Consider the following 18,129-nt stretch of genomic DNA (forward strand, 5'->3'; position numbering starts at 1 on the left):
AATTGATATATTACTTTATTAAATATTTTTTTATTACTATTTAGTATATTGATATTATTTAAAATAAATATAAATTTTATTTATGCTTAATATTCTAAGTCATATAATTTATAATTATATTTATATTTAAATTACTAAAGATAGTACACAATAAACATAGTTAGAATTGAGTTGAATTTGATTTATTCTATAACATAGTACTCCATCATATTGTTATTCAAGATATTTACTCATATTTTTAATTTTGGGCTTCACAAAATATTGGAATATGTGTGTATTATCTAGTGAATTTAAATTTGCCTAAAGCGAATATATTAATTGTGAAAATTTTACTGTATTTCAGTATTTGCTTGCTCATGTCGGCCTATTTCTAAAAAAGATATGTTTTTAGTCATAGGCAACTGTATGTTGTATTTTAAAGAGGCACAAAATTTGATTGATGATGTTGATGATACTTTTGATTCTATTATTTTCAACTCAATTCTATAACAAATTCAACTCAATTCTAAAAAGTATCATAGCGTGATTCTCACACATCTCCCTTTTGTCATTTGTTTTATTTTATTTTACTCCACTCATATTATAAATTAAAATTATATAAAATCGTTTGTCGAATGTGAAAATATTTCATTTAGAGTGGGTTTGAGAGGACTACATTTCTCTTTTTGTTACTCCTATTATTTGTAATGTTTTAGGTATTTATAGTATTGTGAATACTTATGGAATTAACACATATTCTTAACCATATACATCATTATATTCTTATTATCATCTTTATTTTAATCTACTTACTTTATAATTTATCTTCATAATTTAAGAATCTTATGTCCCGTGCATAGCACGAGTATTAACGCTAGTGGTAAAAAGGTCTCACATTCCACTAACTCTTTCCACTCACATTTCTTTTAAAACTAATATATACAAGTGAGATTCTTAATGGCAGATGGATGGAGTATTGATTAATAATCTGACTAAGTTATAAATTATTACTCCCTCCGTTCTAGCTCATGTCAAGAGGAAAACCTCTTCAATACTATTCTATCTTACTTATTTTCTATTCAATTTAACTTATTAGTACCATTTTCTCAAAACACTGCAAAGAAAACAAATTAATCATTTAATCTAGAACGAAGGGAGTACTATTTTGTACTATCAATATTTTTTGAAATTATATCTTTCAATCAAACTGAATAGATTTATTTTATGTTTTGTTAAACTGTAAATCTTCCGCTGCGAAAAGCAACACAACTTCCAATTGATGCTCTGATACCATCCTTGTCACGACCACAACTCCCTAGTCAAAGAAAGTGTAGCTATTTCGCGACTAAAACTTACTAAAAATCTCAAATCATCATAAATGGATAATCAATTCAAGAGAAAACATTGTCTGAATGTGAAAGAGAGTACAATCATACTGAATCAAAGTAATTTCTGGGCATTGTCTTTTCTAAAAACAAAGTCTAGATTCTCGCAGCGGAAGAGTACCAAGACGGTGTAATATGTATGAAGACATACTATATCAGCTATCTCATTTCTTGCCTAACTTAATATACTTTCTTTCCCAACACCTCCTCCGCTGCGACAACGATCAACCTGCACATTAAGGAAAAACAATATGCAGGGCTAAGTATTTGGTATACTCAGTGGACTCATGCCGAAAACATTTCTCTTTTAGTTGTCAGCCAACTTGAGTGAACGCAGGGTTTTTTTGAAAACAATTCCTGGTCACTAAAACTGTTATTTCTTTCTGAAAGTAGACTGCAACCATAAAACTTCTCATGAAATACAATATCTGATCTGTGTGAATCGGGAATGTGGCCACATTCCACGACGGTCACTGGACCGGCCAAGGCTGGCGCTAGCTCACGGTCCCTATGTGTACACTAGTCCAAGTAGGGTTTGCGGCCCTACTAGGACCCGAATTCGATTTAACTGGTAGCCAACAGATAGGCAATCATAAATCAAAACTGGGCATGCCAACTCATTCAAAATATTCATGTTTTCACATAAAACACATTTCTGAAAGAAAAGAAGCCCACCTCGTCTGCTTAACTCTATCAAACGGGCGCTTTCTGACTTGGGATTACTCGTCGAGTGACGACGTTCCTTTATAACAAATAATATACTTAAATTAGGCTTTAAGTAATTACTTATCTTGCATGTATGCATGCCTAACCGTGTGCTTATTATTTCTTTCCTACCTTCTAATTTAGAAGTCTTAAATCTTTAATTAAATCAACGATTTAATTTATTCGGAGTCTTGCCGAATTTCTCGGGTATAATAAATTCCCGGATTAGTTTCTTAAGTATTTTGAAATACTTTCTGTGACTAATGGAATTTCTCATCTATTTATTTACTGGGTACTAGTTCAACACGGCTTAATAGCTTTCTTTTCTTCCGTGGCTTAGGGATTAAATTTCATAGTCTCAAATTTATTTAGGGCAGTGGCCCAAAAGAAATTTATCTGTAGTGGCCCGCTTCCATTTTAAAAGGACTTCAATTTTTAAAAGAATGGCCCAAATCAGTTTTAAAACACCAATGGCCCAACTGAATTTGAGGAGAGAGGCCCAAAATATATCCTTCCTCTCATCGGCTCCTACCCTCTTTTCCCCAAATTCCAATGAAGGAGGAGGCGAAACCCTAGTCGCTCCCCCCCCTTCTTCTCTCGGCGAGGACACCGATTCCTCACCGCCTCCTGACCGTGGTCGACCGGTGCTGCCGTAGTCACACTCCCGGCGCGTGGAATCACTGTCTGTGGTGGAGGCGTCGCCTCTAGGGGAACTCGCCGTCACCACCGCTCGCTGTTGTTCCCGGTTGCCGCTAGGTCGAGGCCGGCCAGCAAGCGCCCCTATCGACTCTGCCGCTGCCGTTCTACTCCTCTGCGGAGGGTCATGCCGCTGAACTCGCGGAAATCCTGGCACCGTGCTCGGCCCTCTGGCTACGGAGTGGTACGCCTTCTTCAATCCAGCGCCACTACTAGCACCGACTGCCTGCCGCCTCGCAGTTTGGCCCTCTGTTGTCAATCGACCCTCATCGGCAGCTCCAAATACTAAGCTAAGTCTTCAACCTAATTACTACTTAAATCTTTTTGTGTCGAAAAACTTGGGCAGTAGCTAGATTGAATTTCTAAGTTACGAATCATATTTGATAGCTTGATGGGGTGAGTTCGGTTCTGGTGAACTTTTGTTACTGATCTACATTTTTAGAGGCTGTAGCATGTCACTTCATTACTTGCTACGAAGTTAACAGAGCTCTAACATCCATCTAGAAATAAGGGTATGTTCGGCAGACTGTGATTCGAGTTTTAAGACTCTATATGATGCTATGAGAACGATTGGGATAAAGGGTGGAGTTGGAATACCTCTTGATGTAGCTACTGTCTGGACTTCGGTTCCAAGAACTCCAAGATCTTTAGCTCTCTCTCTGTCCCAGCTCCCCTCTCACCCGTTTGCTCACTTACTTCAACAATTTGGTTGTGGATGAGGCAAGGGCTGGGGTTATACCCTTTTTATAGACCGGTGTGTAACTAAAAGCTGCACAATGGCTGATGTACTTGGCTGGAAAAGGGATTCACAGGCTGTGCAGCTGGCAGCTCTCTCTGCGGCTCTGCAGAGCATGTACTATGAGTACCTGATTCCTCTTTTCTAACTGAATTTGGTGGTATATGGGGGTGGTGTACTCATGAGTTATGGTGGCTGCCAGTGTTGTCAAAAACGCGCTCGGGGCGCGGGTCGCCATGATCGAGCCCGGCTTCGCCCCAACATGGGTGAGCCGAGCGAGATATGTGGGGCGCCGTCGGGGCGCGCTCTGGGCGGTCGGGGCGCGCTGGAGCGAGAGACGGATCGGGGGCTTACCTGTTGCCGTCCGCCCTGGTTCGCCGGTTGGCTGCAATTTTTTTGCTTTTACAGAGAAAAAAGAAGAGGGAAGGGATGGGAGGGGAGGGGAGAGAGAGAGAGATAGATAGTGACTACATTGGGAAATGAAATTACTTTGTACTCCATCAATTATGGTTTATTTCTATTGTTACCCCATCAATTATTGTTTATTTCTATTATTATTATTTGTATAAGTAACATATTTTTATTAATTACTTATATTTATAATTTAATTTTAGGTTTATATAAAGCTAATTTAGTAATCTTTAGAACATTGCAATCTCTATTTATGGAGCTTTTCATTTTACCTAATTTTATTTTATGAATTAAATGAAGAGAAATAAAATAATAATTACTCCCTCCGTCCCAGATAATTGGGGTCAGTTTGACCGGGCACGGGTTTTAAGAAATGTTTGTTTGACTTTAATTTAATTGAAGTATGTAGTGAAAATGGACCCCACCTTGTTACTTTTTCATTGCCAATTTCATGTAAATCCTGAATTGGTTATAATTTGAGTATAATTAAAAATTTATATTCAATGTTTAATTTTTAATTAATATGGATTAAATGGCAGAATTGCAAAATGCTTAGCAAACTTACATAAACAAACTGCTAAAAAAATTGTCAACTTGTGCAGTTAACAAATTCGAATCAGTGAAGTCAATTTCTTTTGTCATTCAACTCCACAACATACAACATTGAGCTTTGAATCAAAGTACACACAGCATGTTTTTGGGAGGGAAATGCCAAGATCCAAAATTTTATGGAGGGAACTTAGCAGCAACCCATACCAACTACCACTACCTATAAAAGGACTACCTACACAACAAAAGGAGAGTTGTAGAAGTATTGCCCTCAGAAAATTTTCATCATAGGGCTATGGATTCTGCTGCTGGAGAAACTGCCGGAGAGACAGCCGGAGACATAGCCGGAGATAAAGCCTCGCGAATGATAGGAGTGAACACCAAGAATTTGATAGCACAAAGCATGCTACAAGGAAGCCGTTTAGGTAAAATACCATATGGAGGTTTTGTCAAAACAACCAAGGACTTTGGAGTGAGTAGGAAGACAGTCCATCGAATCTGGGCAGAGGCCAGCAAGCAAATCCAACGTGGTGAACCTGTGAGCATAAAAGATCGCGTTAAAGGCTTCAAGCGCAATGATCAAATTAAGCTAGATCAAAACAGGGTAAGAGCTCTGTCTGTTCTTGAAAGATCCACCATCCGCAAAATGGCTTTCAAGCTAGATTTAAGTAAGAGCACAGTAGGCCGAATGGTGAAATGTGGAGATCTGAGGCCACACACAAATGCTGTTAAGCCGGTGCTTACTTCCGTAAACAAGGTATCAAGAATGAAATGGGCCTTAACTCATGTGCAGCCTGTTGTTAACAATGGTATGCTCAAATACCACTCAATGCACAACGTAGTGCATATAGATGAAAAATGGTTTTTCATGACAAAGACTACAGATAGGTACTACCTGCTGCCAGATGAGGAAGAACCATATAGGTCATGCAAGTCAAAGAGGTTCATCACAAAGGTGATGTTTATGTGTGCAGTGTGTAGACCATACGTTGGAGACAGTGGAGATGTCATATTCGATGGAAAAATAGCCATCTTGCCATTCACAACACAAGAGCCAGCAATGAGAAAATCAAAGAACAGGCCAAGAGGCACCTTGGAGACCAAGCCCATTCAATCAGTGAACAAGGATGTAATGAGAGAATGCCTTATTCATAAGGTACACTATTTTTGCATCAATTTTTTAAGTCAAACTGTATCTAATCATACTCCAGACCTCACACACTTAGATAATGATGCAGATCATACCAGCAATCAAGGCTAAATGGCCAGATAACATAAGCAAGGACATATTCATCCAACAAGACAATGCCAGACCTCACATCATGCATAATGATGCAGAATTTCAGTCAGTTGCAAACACAGATGGGTTCAGATTCCATATCATTTGCCAACCATCTAACTCTCCTGATTGTAATGTCTTGGATTTAGGATTTTTCAGGGCCATCCAGTCTATACAGGATGACAAATTGGCTAGGGGAGTGGATGAGTTAGTGGCTAATGTGCAAGCAGCCTTTGATGAACTTAGTGCAGGAACATTGAACAAGGTTTTTCTGACTCTTCAAGGATGTTTAACTGAGATTTTGAAGGGGGAAGGGGGGAATGGCTACAAAACTCCACACATTAACAAAGAAAGGTTGACAAGGCTGGGGATACTGCCAAAGACATTGGAGGTTGAAGAACACATAGTGAAAGCTGCAGTGGAATACCTCCAGCAGCCTGAAAATAATGAGATCACCTCATATGACATCTCAAGTATCAGTAGAGTTGTAGGGTTCTAAGATCAGTAAGGTAAGGAACATTTTTTGGCAGTTGAATGTGGAAGCCTCAAGATTAGGTGTGGCTTATGCTATCAACTGTTTTTTGTACACTTTTGTAAAGCCTCCAAACCTACATATGTAGGGGTGGCTTCTAAAATCCTAATCCCTCAGAACATTGTCATCATAGGGCTGGGGATACTACCAAAACAGCCTCCTAACCATGTAAAGGGGTGGCTGTTGTAAAGTCAGTGTGTGGTTTTTATTTCCCTCAGATATTGCTGTTTATATCAACTCACAAGTAAGCCTCCTAACCAAACAATAGGGGTGGCTTAATATTCAACACATATCTATAATAACAACACACTGCAAATCATCATAGGGTATGATCAACACAATAAACAGCAACATTCAATCAACTAGTTTAACCACAGCAGCCAACAAACCAGCAACATTCAATCAACAAATGAAACCACAGCAGCCAACACAACATCAAACCTCCAACACATACCAACAACCACAGCCTCCAACACATACCAACAACCACAGCCTCCAACACATACCAACAACCACAACCTCCAACAAACCCATACCAACAAACCACAGCCTCCAACACATACCAACAACCACAGCCTCCAACACATACCAACAACCACAGCCTCCAACACATACCAACAACCACAGCCTCCAACAAACCCATACCAACAAACCACAGCCTACAACAAACCAATACCAACAAACTACCAGCCTCAAACCCACACCAAAAAACCACCAGCCTCCAACCCATACCAACAAACCACCAGCCTCCAACCCACACAAAAAAAAACAACCAGCCTCCAACCCTATAAAAAAACCACAGCCTCTAACCCAACCCAACAAATGTGAGGGACAATACATTTAGATTAAATCTAAATAACCAGGCAGCAAAATGGCAAGCATCTGCCTCTCAAAGTCCGAATACACGACGGGAGGGGCTTGAGCTGGATCGGAGGGGGTGGCTGGTGGACCATCGGAGGGGGTGGCTGGTGGACCATCGGAGGCAGGTGGTGGTACACGGTTGTAGAGTGGGGCTTTTGGTGGCGGCCCGTAGTAGGGGCAACCACAGTCCAAGTAATCGATGGCGGATTGAGAAGGCCAAACATCAACGGGAATGAAGGATTCCAGTTGGGTTTCGGGAACAACAGTTTCAGCTAGGGTTCCGGCGACGACAGACTCGTCGATGGCGGAGGGGGAACCCCACATATACTCCGGCGTCTCTGGGACGACGAGAACGTCCAGATCGGCCGATAAAATGCCAGGAGAGTCAGAATGATCACCCATCGCCGTAGATTTAGGGTTTTCAGAAAGCGTAGGTCCAGTATTTGGACCTGATGGGGTTCGATTTTGTGTGGAGGCGGATGAAAATGGTGGAGGCGTTTTGTAGATCTAGGGTTTTCAGAGGGAGATTATGGAGGAAGAAGGGGAATAGGTTGTGTGGAGAAGGAGATTAAATGGTGCAATGAAGTGGAGTAAATGGTGCAATTGGGGTAGGTGAACCAGCAATTAAGAGGAAGAAGGGGAATCGGTGGAGTATTGAATTTGAAGTTGAAGGAGATGAAATGAAGTTGAATTTGGGTAATTTGGGTAGCCGAGGGTTGATTAGGAGTGGAGTAATTTGTTGCCAAAAATGGAAAGTTTGAAGTGGGACAAATTATGTGGGACGGACTAAAATGGAATACTGGGATGAATTATCTGGGACGGAGGGAGTATATGTTTATTTGATAATTTGTTTTATGAATTAAATGAAGAGATTTAAAATAACAATTATGTTTATTTAAATGAAGAGAAATAAAATAATAATTTATTATTTTTTCCAATCTTTCATCTTTTTCCAAAATGACTCTATTATAAAATCCATTAATTAAATATTATAATAAGTAAATTGATTATAATTCCTCCAATAATTCTTTTCTACCCAATGTCAAAATTGAACTTTAAAAATATTTTTTACCTGTTATGTAAATATACTATTTATATTATAGTGAATTATCTTTAATCATTATTATTACTAATATATAAATAATAAATAATTTTGCGCCCCGATTCGTGGGTCCCTCGCCCCGGCGCCCCATCGCCCCGCGACCCGGGGTCCAGCCTCATCGCCCCGGACCGACCCGCGACCCTAACAACACTGGTGGCTGCTGCACTCTGCAGAAATGCAGTTGTGTACTCGTGCATTTATTGGCCTCTTTTGTTATCAGTTTGCAGGGTGCTTTAGCTCCCACTTGTGACTGCATACTCACTTAAATTTGTGTACCCTTTTCGCAGGTACCAGCTGGAGTGCAGGTGGTTAGGATTGGAGTGGAATTGCTTTGGTTCTATCTGTGATTTGCTGCACTCGGCAGCCTGTGGTGTCCTGCCACTCGCAGCCTGCCATCTTACTTCTTTTAGCAAGTTTTGGTCTCCAACTCTAAGGTGGCTTTGCCTCTTTCTCTTGCTTGTTTTTGCCTATCGAAAGCCTTGGCACCTTATGCATTTTCTTGGTTATTTTGGGTGGTTATCGACAAGTTTGAGAGGCTAATTGCCTTCGTCCACCAATACACCGTCTCGGCCCAAACTTCTGTCGGTAGACGAGCCGATGGCCGGTGCTAAACGTGCCGAAGCTAGCTCTCTTCTTCCCCATCGCATTGTAATAGAGTAGTTTGACTTTAAATTTTCTATCTTCGTTCCAACGTGTATGTAAAACTCAATAATAGTTGGTGTGTATTTTCTTTCAAACATTTGTAATTTATTAGCTTGAAATTCTATGTATTGTATTTCTTTTACTCAAGAAATAAAATAATACTCTTTCATTCTCATTCTTTAAATTTCTAGCATTCATTTTTCATAATTCTCGAGAATCTAGGTCTCGGCTATTACAATCCTTCTCCCTTTCTCCAAAGTACGTCTCCATATGCCGCATGACATACACCCCCGTCTCCATGGTTACAAAGTTGTTCCTCTAGGGCATTGTCACCACATGGGTACTACATTTTCGTACCTACACTGCCATTTTGGATACCTTGCACTTGGTAAGTGTATCTGCCATGAATTTTTTCTACATCAAATATAAAAAGTGTGTAAGAACTCTATATAATGTACATTTTGGTTAATAAAATGCAACTTAACTTAGTAAACACATTACGTACCAGAAGAGAGGGTGTCTTGCCATATTTTGCGCTGAAGGATCCGTGAGGTTCAACCAAGTTGTGGTGGATGATATTCATTTTGCCATCTGGCAGAACAAAACACACCACGTACTGATGGCTCTCACCCCAAATTTGGAAGAAGAACTGCACAAGCAGTCTCATAATGCCCAAAACCCTGTTAAATAATGTAAACAACTAGCTACATAATGTACAGATTCAATCAAATATTGCACGGTGGTATATTGCATTCATCATGTCACACACATCACTCAGCAAGCAGTCCAATAATGCCAACTAATTGACAAATAATGTATACCACCAGTTAAATAATGCACAGTTTCAATAAAATAATGTACAAGCATACTTGTGAGTTGTTGTATTCACCATTGCACCCATGTACACAAGGAGTCCCATAATGCCTAATACCTGGTGAATAATATAAACTACTAGCTACATAATGTACAGATTCTATCAGATAATGCACATAGGTATATCGCATTCACCATGTCACCCACATCACTCAGCAAGAAGACAAATAATTCCTAACAATTGACAAAAAATGTATACCACTACATAAATAATGTATAGTTTAAATTAAATAATGAGCACATGAATACAGGACCGAGTTAATCTGTCATGTATACAAGCAGTTAAACAAATGGATACTACATGATAAATAATGTATAACCCGAGAGTTAATCATGTACCAAACCAATCAAATAATGCACAGAAGAGTGTTACAATTAACCATCCAGCCACTTACAAGATCTGTCGACGAATGCACAAAGGAAGTCTAATTGATGTTCAACCACTCATTTAAATCTACACGCAATTAAATTGATTGGTTACCTGCAGCCTGGGTAGGTTGAGATCTAGATGGTCGGCCTCGTTTCGTCATGATAATATCTGTGAGACGAACCACTAATCAAATCGCCAAAAACACACTATTAAACCAGTAAACATTTACAGTTTCTATATAAGTCAAAACTCTAACGACAACAGCAACCCATTTGTGATTACACAAAATCGCGACAAAGGCGAGGTTAAAAACATTGTTTTTATGGATGAAAAATTCAGGAATCGACTAGTAGACGGTGTAGATGGTGTCTATCGTCGTCTACCGTGTCCTATTACTAAAATTAACATTTTTACAGCCCTACCTTGTCGCTGAGTTCAATGCTCGCGCGTTCCGGGAGTGAGAGTTGGAGAGTGAAAACTACGAAAATGATTCCTTTCTAGTGATAGCCGATGAAAATCAGATGTGGCTAGGGTTTGAAGCGTGGTGGAAAATGAGGAGACGAATTGCAGGGACTTGGAGAGAGGGATAGACGTTTGGAGTAAGAGAGAGAGTGGGTAGATGGAAGGGTGTATCAATATCCCGCTTAAATTTTGCTCCTTCCGTTTTGGGCGGTTTTTAATTTGGTTTTTTACTAGTTTACCCTTATAATGCACAGAAACCTCCCTATATTGCAACACGGGATCAAATAAAAACATTCCATCCGGTCCCTCCATCCATCTAATCTAACGCTCCAAATTAAGAAGAAACTTAAATCTAAGGGAACAATAGGAGATTAATGTTCCCCTATATATATATGGTTGTATTAGGGTCCTTCACAACTTTTTAGTGTTAAGCTTCAAACAGATCATAGCCCTTGGATCCTTGAATTGGATGGTTGTGATAATCTGGATTATTTGACGAAAAATCTACATTATTGGTTGGTGTACATTATTAGAATGAAAATCTACATTATTAAACTATAATGATACATTATTGGTCGGTGTGCATTATTAGAATGAATATTATTAAAACCGGTTTTCAGTTCACGGTTGGACTGGTTCGGCCGGCCGATTCAAGCGGTTCGCAACGGTTCAACATGCTACTGGTTTAAAGAGGTGAACTGGACCGGACTGCTTGTCGGTTCACAGTCGAACCAGCCAGTCTAATCCTATTTTTAAAACACTGATCCTATGTCTAACTCTCTCTCATGTGCAATTAATTGTCTCATTTTATGAAAAGTTAAAAAAATTGTATATCTCTACTTTTATATATGTATATTTATAATTAAATATGAATAAAATAAAATATTTTTGCAAAGGAGACATTTGTTTGTATTTGTGCGTAAACTACAATGACATGTGAATTTGACCAGTCGGTCCTAGCTAGCCCAATAAAACTGAGGAGTTGGTAGTATACAACAAGAGGCACCCGTTTTAACTAAATTCAATGTTTTTGCTAACATAAAAATCAATATTTTATTGGAGTTGAGTTATATAGTAAGTTAAGACTTTGCATATACTCTGTCACGCACAATTCAAAATTAATTGTATAAATTACAACAAACTTTTATATAAGATACTCTTTCTGTATTCCTTATTAATTGAGTCATTTCTTTTTTACATGAAAATTAAGAAAATAGATGTTTAATACTTATGTTAAGTGAAAGAAGAATAAAGTGGTAGAGTAAAGTAAAAAAGAATAAATTAATAAAAGTAAGAAATATTATTTTTTATCAAAAATAAAAATGATTCTATTATTTTAGAATTTTCAAAATGAATAATTGGCTCAATTTACTAAATTAGAAGCAGTAGTACTCCTTATTTTTTAGTGGTTTTTATTTAAGCAAAACAAATTATTGAATGTTATCAAGACAGTTGCCTCGAAAGTCAAGGGGGATGTTATCAAAAAATTATATAATTCATGAATAGAGCATCTACAATGGGGCGGACGATAGCAAGCCCGATCTGTCACTGTAGCTCCGCGGACAATGCACGATGATGCATCACGCATCGTCCGCGGTATCATCCGTCCCATTGCGGGTCACACGGACGATGCAACGCGTTTTGTTTTTTTTTTTATTATTTCTTCAAAAATGTATATATACCACACTTCACCACTTCTATTCCACTCTTCTCTTCCTCTATTTTCAATTATGAATCCGGGTGATGTCCCAAATCCGAATAGTCCCGACGGATTGTCATGTTCGACAGTGGTGCACGGTGGCCGGGTACAGACCCTAACGAATACCGGCCCTTCGACTCCAACTTGGAGGCCAACACCTAGTACGATCCGGATTTCAGCACGGATTTGTACGGGCTGTCTGACATGGAGTCATCCCCACCCGCGCCCTCGCGCCCGCGCCTGCATCGGCCTCTGCCCCCAAGGAGAGGAAGAAGAGAAACAGATACAGAGCCCAGAAGTTTCCGCCTCCAGAGAAGAACGAAGAATTCGCCTTAGGGAGGATGAACTATAGCCCTGAAGAAACCGTTCATTTGACGATGTGTTGGGTAGATATTTCAGAGGACTCAGTGTTTGCCAACAACCAACGGAAAATCGCGTACTAGGAGCGCATCACTGAGCGCTACAACGAAACCAAGCCGGCGGCCTCATACATGCGGCGGAGGTAGCAGCTCCGCAAGCAGTGGGATCAGGTGAAGATGCAGCTCAACTTGTTATCGGCGGAGTACCAAAAGTGCTTGAGGGAACATGGCAGCGGTGAGAGTGCATCTGATGTACGCGATAAGCTGTTGGCGTCGTACTTATCATTGTACGACGAGGTCAAGCACTACTCCTCCTGGCTCATCGTGAAGGACAAGCAGAAGTTCCAAGGAGGGATTATGCGACTTCTTTCTTCTTTTGTGCTTAAAAAATAATGGAATTCCAAATTAATGGTTGTGCGTCGTTCTTAATGAAACGCACAACCCTTATGCGTCGTTCTTTAATGACGCACAATGATTACGCATAAGGGTTATGCGTCGCTTAACGACGCATAAGGGTTATGCGTCATTAAAGAACGACGCATAATGGTTATGCGTCTTTAAGGCGGCTTTTAACGCCCTCCAGGCAGACGCAGCTCACAGAACGCACTTTCACACACTTTCATTTCCTCTCTCGGCGATTTCCAGTGATTTCTCCATAAGATCCGGTAATTTGTTAATCAATTTAGCTACATTCATCATTATTCATGTTTATTGTGCTTTCATTTGTTAGTTTTACCCAATTTATACAAATTAGGGCTTGTAGGAAAAATGTCCCTAATTGTCGTTGTTTTAAATGTTTTTTATGCAGAAATCATGCAAGTATTTGTGAGTTTGTATTGGGGTGGTAGAGTAGTTCAACTAACACATATGAGTATTGGTTATGAACCACCTCGTGCGAGGAGCTCCATCATATTAAATTCAGGTGTTTCCTATTTTGGGTTGGTAGCAATGATCTGTGATGCGATGGGAATAGATATGAACCAACACACAATTGAATTATTATGGAGACAATGTATAGTCTATGCTTCCGGTATGAGTTATACATGTTCTGTGATTTGCAATGATGAAAGTGTAATGTTTATGTTCAACAATGCTCAAAATTCAAGTGGGTATATTGAATTATTTGTTGAGTATTCACCGGTGAGGAGTGCAGAAATCCCACCAGTTGTTGATTATGGTATTGGACCATCTGCGAGGTTTGAACAAATGAGTTTTGACTGTGGTGTTGGATCATCTGCGAGGGTGGATCAAATGAGCAGAGAGATGTTGTAGATGTTGTAGATGTTGTAGATGTTGCTGATGTTGGTGTTGGATTGAATGATGAGGTAGATGTTGCAGATGATCTTGATGAGCCAAGGCCACTATCTGAGACAGAGCCAGACCCCGATGTCAGTGATGGTGATGGTGCTGATGATGTCGGTGCTAGTTCTGATGATGAGATAGTACCATGTAAACCTGTTATGCAAGGTGAACAACCACTTCCGGAATACAATCCTAGTGGGTTTAGATTCTTTCGTGAATTACCAAGTCGTCCTTTTGGAGTATCGGATGATGTGGGTGGTAATGAACACAACCTTTTGTATTGGAATGAGAATGAGCCGCATCGGATTGTGTTGGGAACAAAATTGGATTCCAAGCTACACGTGAAGACTGCTATAACTATGTGGAGTTTGTGGAATGAAAAACAGTTTAAGGTTGTCGAGAGCAAATTAAGAAGGTGGCATGCTGTATGCAAATTTCCAGCAGGAACGACAGTAACAGGGGCAGGCATCATCAGCACCACCGACGCTGAAAAGGCGAGGGAATGTAAGTGGGAGGTTTCAGTTACACAAAGGTCGCATGACGATATGTGGGAAGTTAGGAAGTGGAAGGATCGACATACTTGTGTAGGCCATCGGGCTAATAGAGATCATGCTAACTTTTCATCCCGAATGATAGCTCTGTTGATTCGACATCATGTGCGACAATGTGCCGATTTCAAGGTCTTCTCAATAATAGCTGATGTTCATGACAGATTTGGTGTGTTAATCAGTTATAAAAAGGCATGGTATGCAAAGAGAAAGACTATAGAGTTTGTGTACGGTGGATGGGAGGAATCATTTAGGCAGTTGCCAAGCTACATGTTTGAACTCCAGTCACAGAATACGGGCACAATTGTTGAGTGGAAGCATAACGAGCTGTTGAGTCGGAGGCATACAATGGTGTTCAACTATGTTTTCTAGGCATTTGGGCCTGCAATACATGCGTTTCAGAAGGTTGCACCGGTGTTAACAGTGGACGGGACTCACCTCCGAGGAAGATTTAAAGGTAAGTTGCTTGTTGCTTGTGGTTTTGATGCTAACAAGACATGCTTGCCTATTGCATATGCTGTGGTGGATGAAGAAACCAATGACAGTTGGTCGTGGTTTTTGGATCATGTCAGGACTCATGTGGTGAAATACGAGAGGGAGGTGTGCATTATATCAGATAGGCATAGAGGACTCTTGAATGCAATGGAGTCTGAAATCATGACAAGGGCCCCGCAGATACACCACAAATTTTGTTTGCTTCATGGGAGGGCAAATGTGTTGAAGAAGCACAAGGGACCCAATGTGAAAGCCATTATATGGAAGTTGGGGGTCAGTTCTCAGGAACGTAAATTTTCCAGAAGACGTCGAGCACTACATGATGTCAACAGTGGTGCGGTTCGAATGCTGAATAGGATTACAAAAGAATGTTGGTCATTGTGCTACGATGGTGGACTTAGGTGGGGGTGGCCACAACAAACATGTCGGAGTGCTACAATAACGTCTTGAGGGGGTGTGAGAGAGTTGCCGATTAGAGCGTTGGTTGATTTGACATTTTAGAGGACGGTAAAATGGTGGGTGGAGTAGAAGACAACAATCGAACACACCGAAGGTGAATTAACCCCATGGGCGAGGGACAAACTTCTAAGAATGACTCAAAGAGGCGAAAACATTACATCACTGTCATTGACCGAGATACAGGGAAGTACCATGTCCGAACTCGAGGAAGAATGGTACAAGGAGTGTCAAAGGGCAACAATGTTCAATTAGTGAGGTATTTGGAATCGAGTTGCAGTTGTGGTAAGTGGCAGATGTGGAGAATCCCTTGTTCGCATGCTTGTGCGGTTGCTAGAGACCGAGGTCATGTTATGATTGACCTCATTGATGAGAAGTACTACCTAGGTACATGGAGATCACAGTACTATACTCAAGTTTCATTTGATGCACCAAGACACGAAGAGTATTGGGTTGCACCTTCATGGAAGTTGTGCATCACCCTTCAGCAGTTGATTCCTAGAACGCGTGGCCGAGTTGGAAGAAGGAGGATACTTAATCAAATGGATGTCCAGGAGGAAGATGAACCAAGAGCTCCCCGCCGTTGCAGAAATTGCGGGATAGAGGGGCATGACCGAAGAAATTGCTCAGCCGGTGCCGTTCAGTAAAGTCATGGTAAGTATTTGTGAGCTGTGATAGCTACTACGTGTATGTTTCAACATTTGTGAGATGTGATAGCTACTATGTGTATGTAGACATGCCCACCGGTTCCGGTTCCGGCGGCTAACCGCCGAACCGGAACCGGCGGTTCCGGAACCGGAACCGGAACCGGCGCAATATTCCCGAACCGGAACCGGCGCAATTCGGTTCGCGGTCCGGTTCAGGTTCAAGATATTTCGAACCCGAACCGGAACCGTCACCGAACCGGCGGTTCGGGACGGTTCGGAACCGGCGGTTAACCGTGGAACCGCCGGTTCCGGCGCTTAAATCGAGGCAGGGGGATGGGGGCCGGTGGTGATCTTCAAAAATGGTCGAAACCGCCGGATTTTCGGCGGTTAACCGGCGGTTAACCGGAAAAAACCGGCGGTTAACCGCCGGTTTAGTGGCTTTCGAGGCGGCGCGGAGCACGAGGCGACAATGGAGCAGCTTTTGCAGACGGTTCGTTGACCGAACCGGCGGTTTTATTTCGGAAACCGGCGGTTTTGGCCCGGAAACCGGCGGTTCCGCCGGTTCCGGCGGTTTTCCGCCAAAACCGCCGGTTTTGTGAAAATTCAAATTTTTTTTTTTTTAAATTTCAAATTCGAATTCTTCCATTTTCCCCCTCATTTTTTTCTATAAATACCCCCCTCTATCCTCATTTACATTCACCCCACTCTTGTGTTAATAAGAGTTTCTCTCTTCAATCTCTCAATTCTCTCTCTTTGTCTCCAATCTCTCTTTGCAAAATGCTTGGATCCAAAGTGGAAGTTGCATGGTGTTTATAAAATTTTAGACATGTACTATGGTTGTTTGCACGCTTTGGATTTTTCTCAACTCCGCGAAATGGGCTTGACAAGAGGAGAATGCTTCGAACTAAGTATTCCGGATGTTGATGAAATCAAACATAGGTTAGATAGTGCACTTCGTTCTCTCTACGCGGAATATGAAATGCGGTATAACACCGCTCACCAGGTACGTGCTCCTCCTAGTCCTTCTACATTTGATTTTGGTGGAGGGGATTTTTCCAATGTCATGATCGATCCCGACGTAGTATCACAATTGCAAGATCTATACGGTACTACAACCAATAGGACTAGAGCGACTAGTGAATTAGATATATATTTGGAATCGCGCTCTATTTTTCAAGATGCAGGTCCTCCTACTCAACAAATTGACGTCCTTAATTGGTGGGGAACACATGACAAAGAGTTTCCGATACTCTCCATCATGGCTAAGGAGATATTCGCCGTTCCCGCTTCCACCGTCGCCGTTGAACAAGCTTTTAGTGTCGGCGGTTGTGTCCTAGACGACAAAAGGAGCAATCTCTCCGCCAAGAACATGGAAGCCACTATGTTACTTGACGATTGGGCAAAGGCGGACATGAGAGCACAAGAGCCGGATTTCGACTTCCGTGTAGAGAGTGATGGTGAAGAATTTTCTTCCGATGGCGATGACGAGGTCAGAAGCGATAGCACTCAACATTAGCAATGAGTCGACGGGGGCGGTGAACGGCGAGCACTGCCGACCAAAAAGGTAAGCAAGGTAAGAGAACTACGTGGGCTTTGATTCCTCAATAAAATTGTGGATACGTAGGCACCTCAACTTAAATTTGAAAAGTTTAACTTCGAAAGTTTAAGTTGAGCTCAAGCCCTTTTCAATTTTTTTTTCCCCCCTATTTCATAGATCATTCAGGATGCGGCTATGTTGTACTTGAAGATCATTAAAATATATTCCCCATTTGATAAATATCAAATGCGGAATATATTTTAATGATCTTCAAGTACAACTTAGCCGCATCCTGAATGATCTATGAAATCTTACCTTGGAATCAACCTTTTTTCTTGCAAAATGTTGCCCATTTTCTAAGCAAACACATATCAGCACGCTATATACACATTGCTGCATTTCTAATAGGGGCAATTTGATCTTCCAAAGCAATCAATGCATCTCGAACACACATAGTCAGAACATTATTCAAGCATCTAGCATGGAAAAAATCAGAACAAACTA

General features: G+C 40.9%; 1 protein-coding gene and 2 long non-coding RNA genes across 3 annotated transcripts; 2 read left to right on the top strand and 1 right to left on the bottom strand.

Annotated features, from left to right (window-relative positions):
• Nucleotides 1-1,331: 1,331 nt before the first annotated feature.
• Nucleotides 1,332-3,496, bottom strand: LOC121795344. Its single transcript, XR_006049451.1, has 2 exons — nt 3,363-3,496; nt 1,332-1,593 (listed from the first exon to the last, which is right to left on the bottom strand). It is a non-coding gene; the product is annotated as an uncharacterized LOC121795344 (long non-coding RNA).
• A 1,260-nt stretch (nt 3,497-4,756) lies between these two features.
• On the top strand, nt 4,757-6,239 carry LOC121795342. The gene is made up of 2 exons (XM_042193868.1): nt 4,757-5,617; nt 5,700-6,239. Exons 1-2 carry the CDS (start codon nt 4,757-4,759, stop codon nt 6,237-6,239), a joined length of 1,401 nt encoding a protein of 466 aa, XP_042049802.1.
• A 1,768-nt stretch (nt 6,240-8,007) lies between these two features.
• On the top strand, nt 8,008-9,052 carry LOC121793787. The gene is made up of 2 exons (XR_006049166.1): nt 8,008-8,669; nt 8,763-9,052. It is a non-coding gene; the product is annotated as an uncharacterized LOC121793787 (long non-coding RNA).
• Nucleotides 9,053-18,129: the final 9,077 nt, after the last annotated feature.

This window comes from Salvia splendens, chromosome 3 (genome assembly GCF_004379255.2).
Source record: "Salvia splendens isolate huo1 chromosome 3, SspV2, whole genome shotgun sequence".
Taxonomy (NCBI): Eukaryota; Viridiplantae; Streptophyta; class Magnoliopsida; order Lamiales; family Lamiaceae; genus Salvia; species Salvia splendens.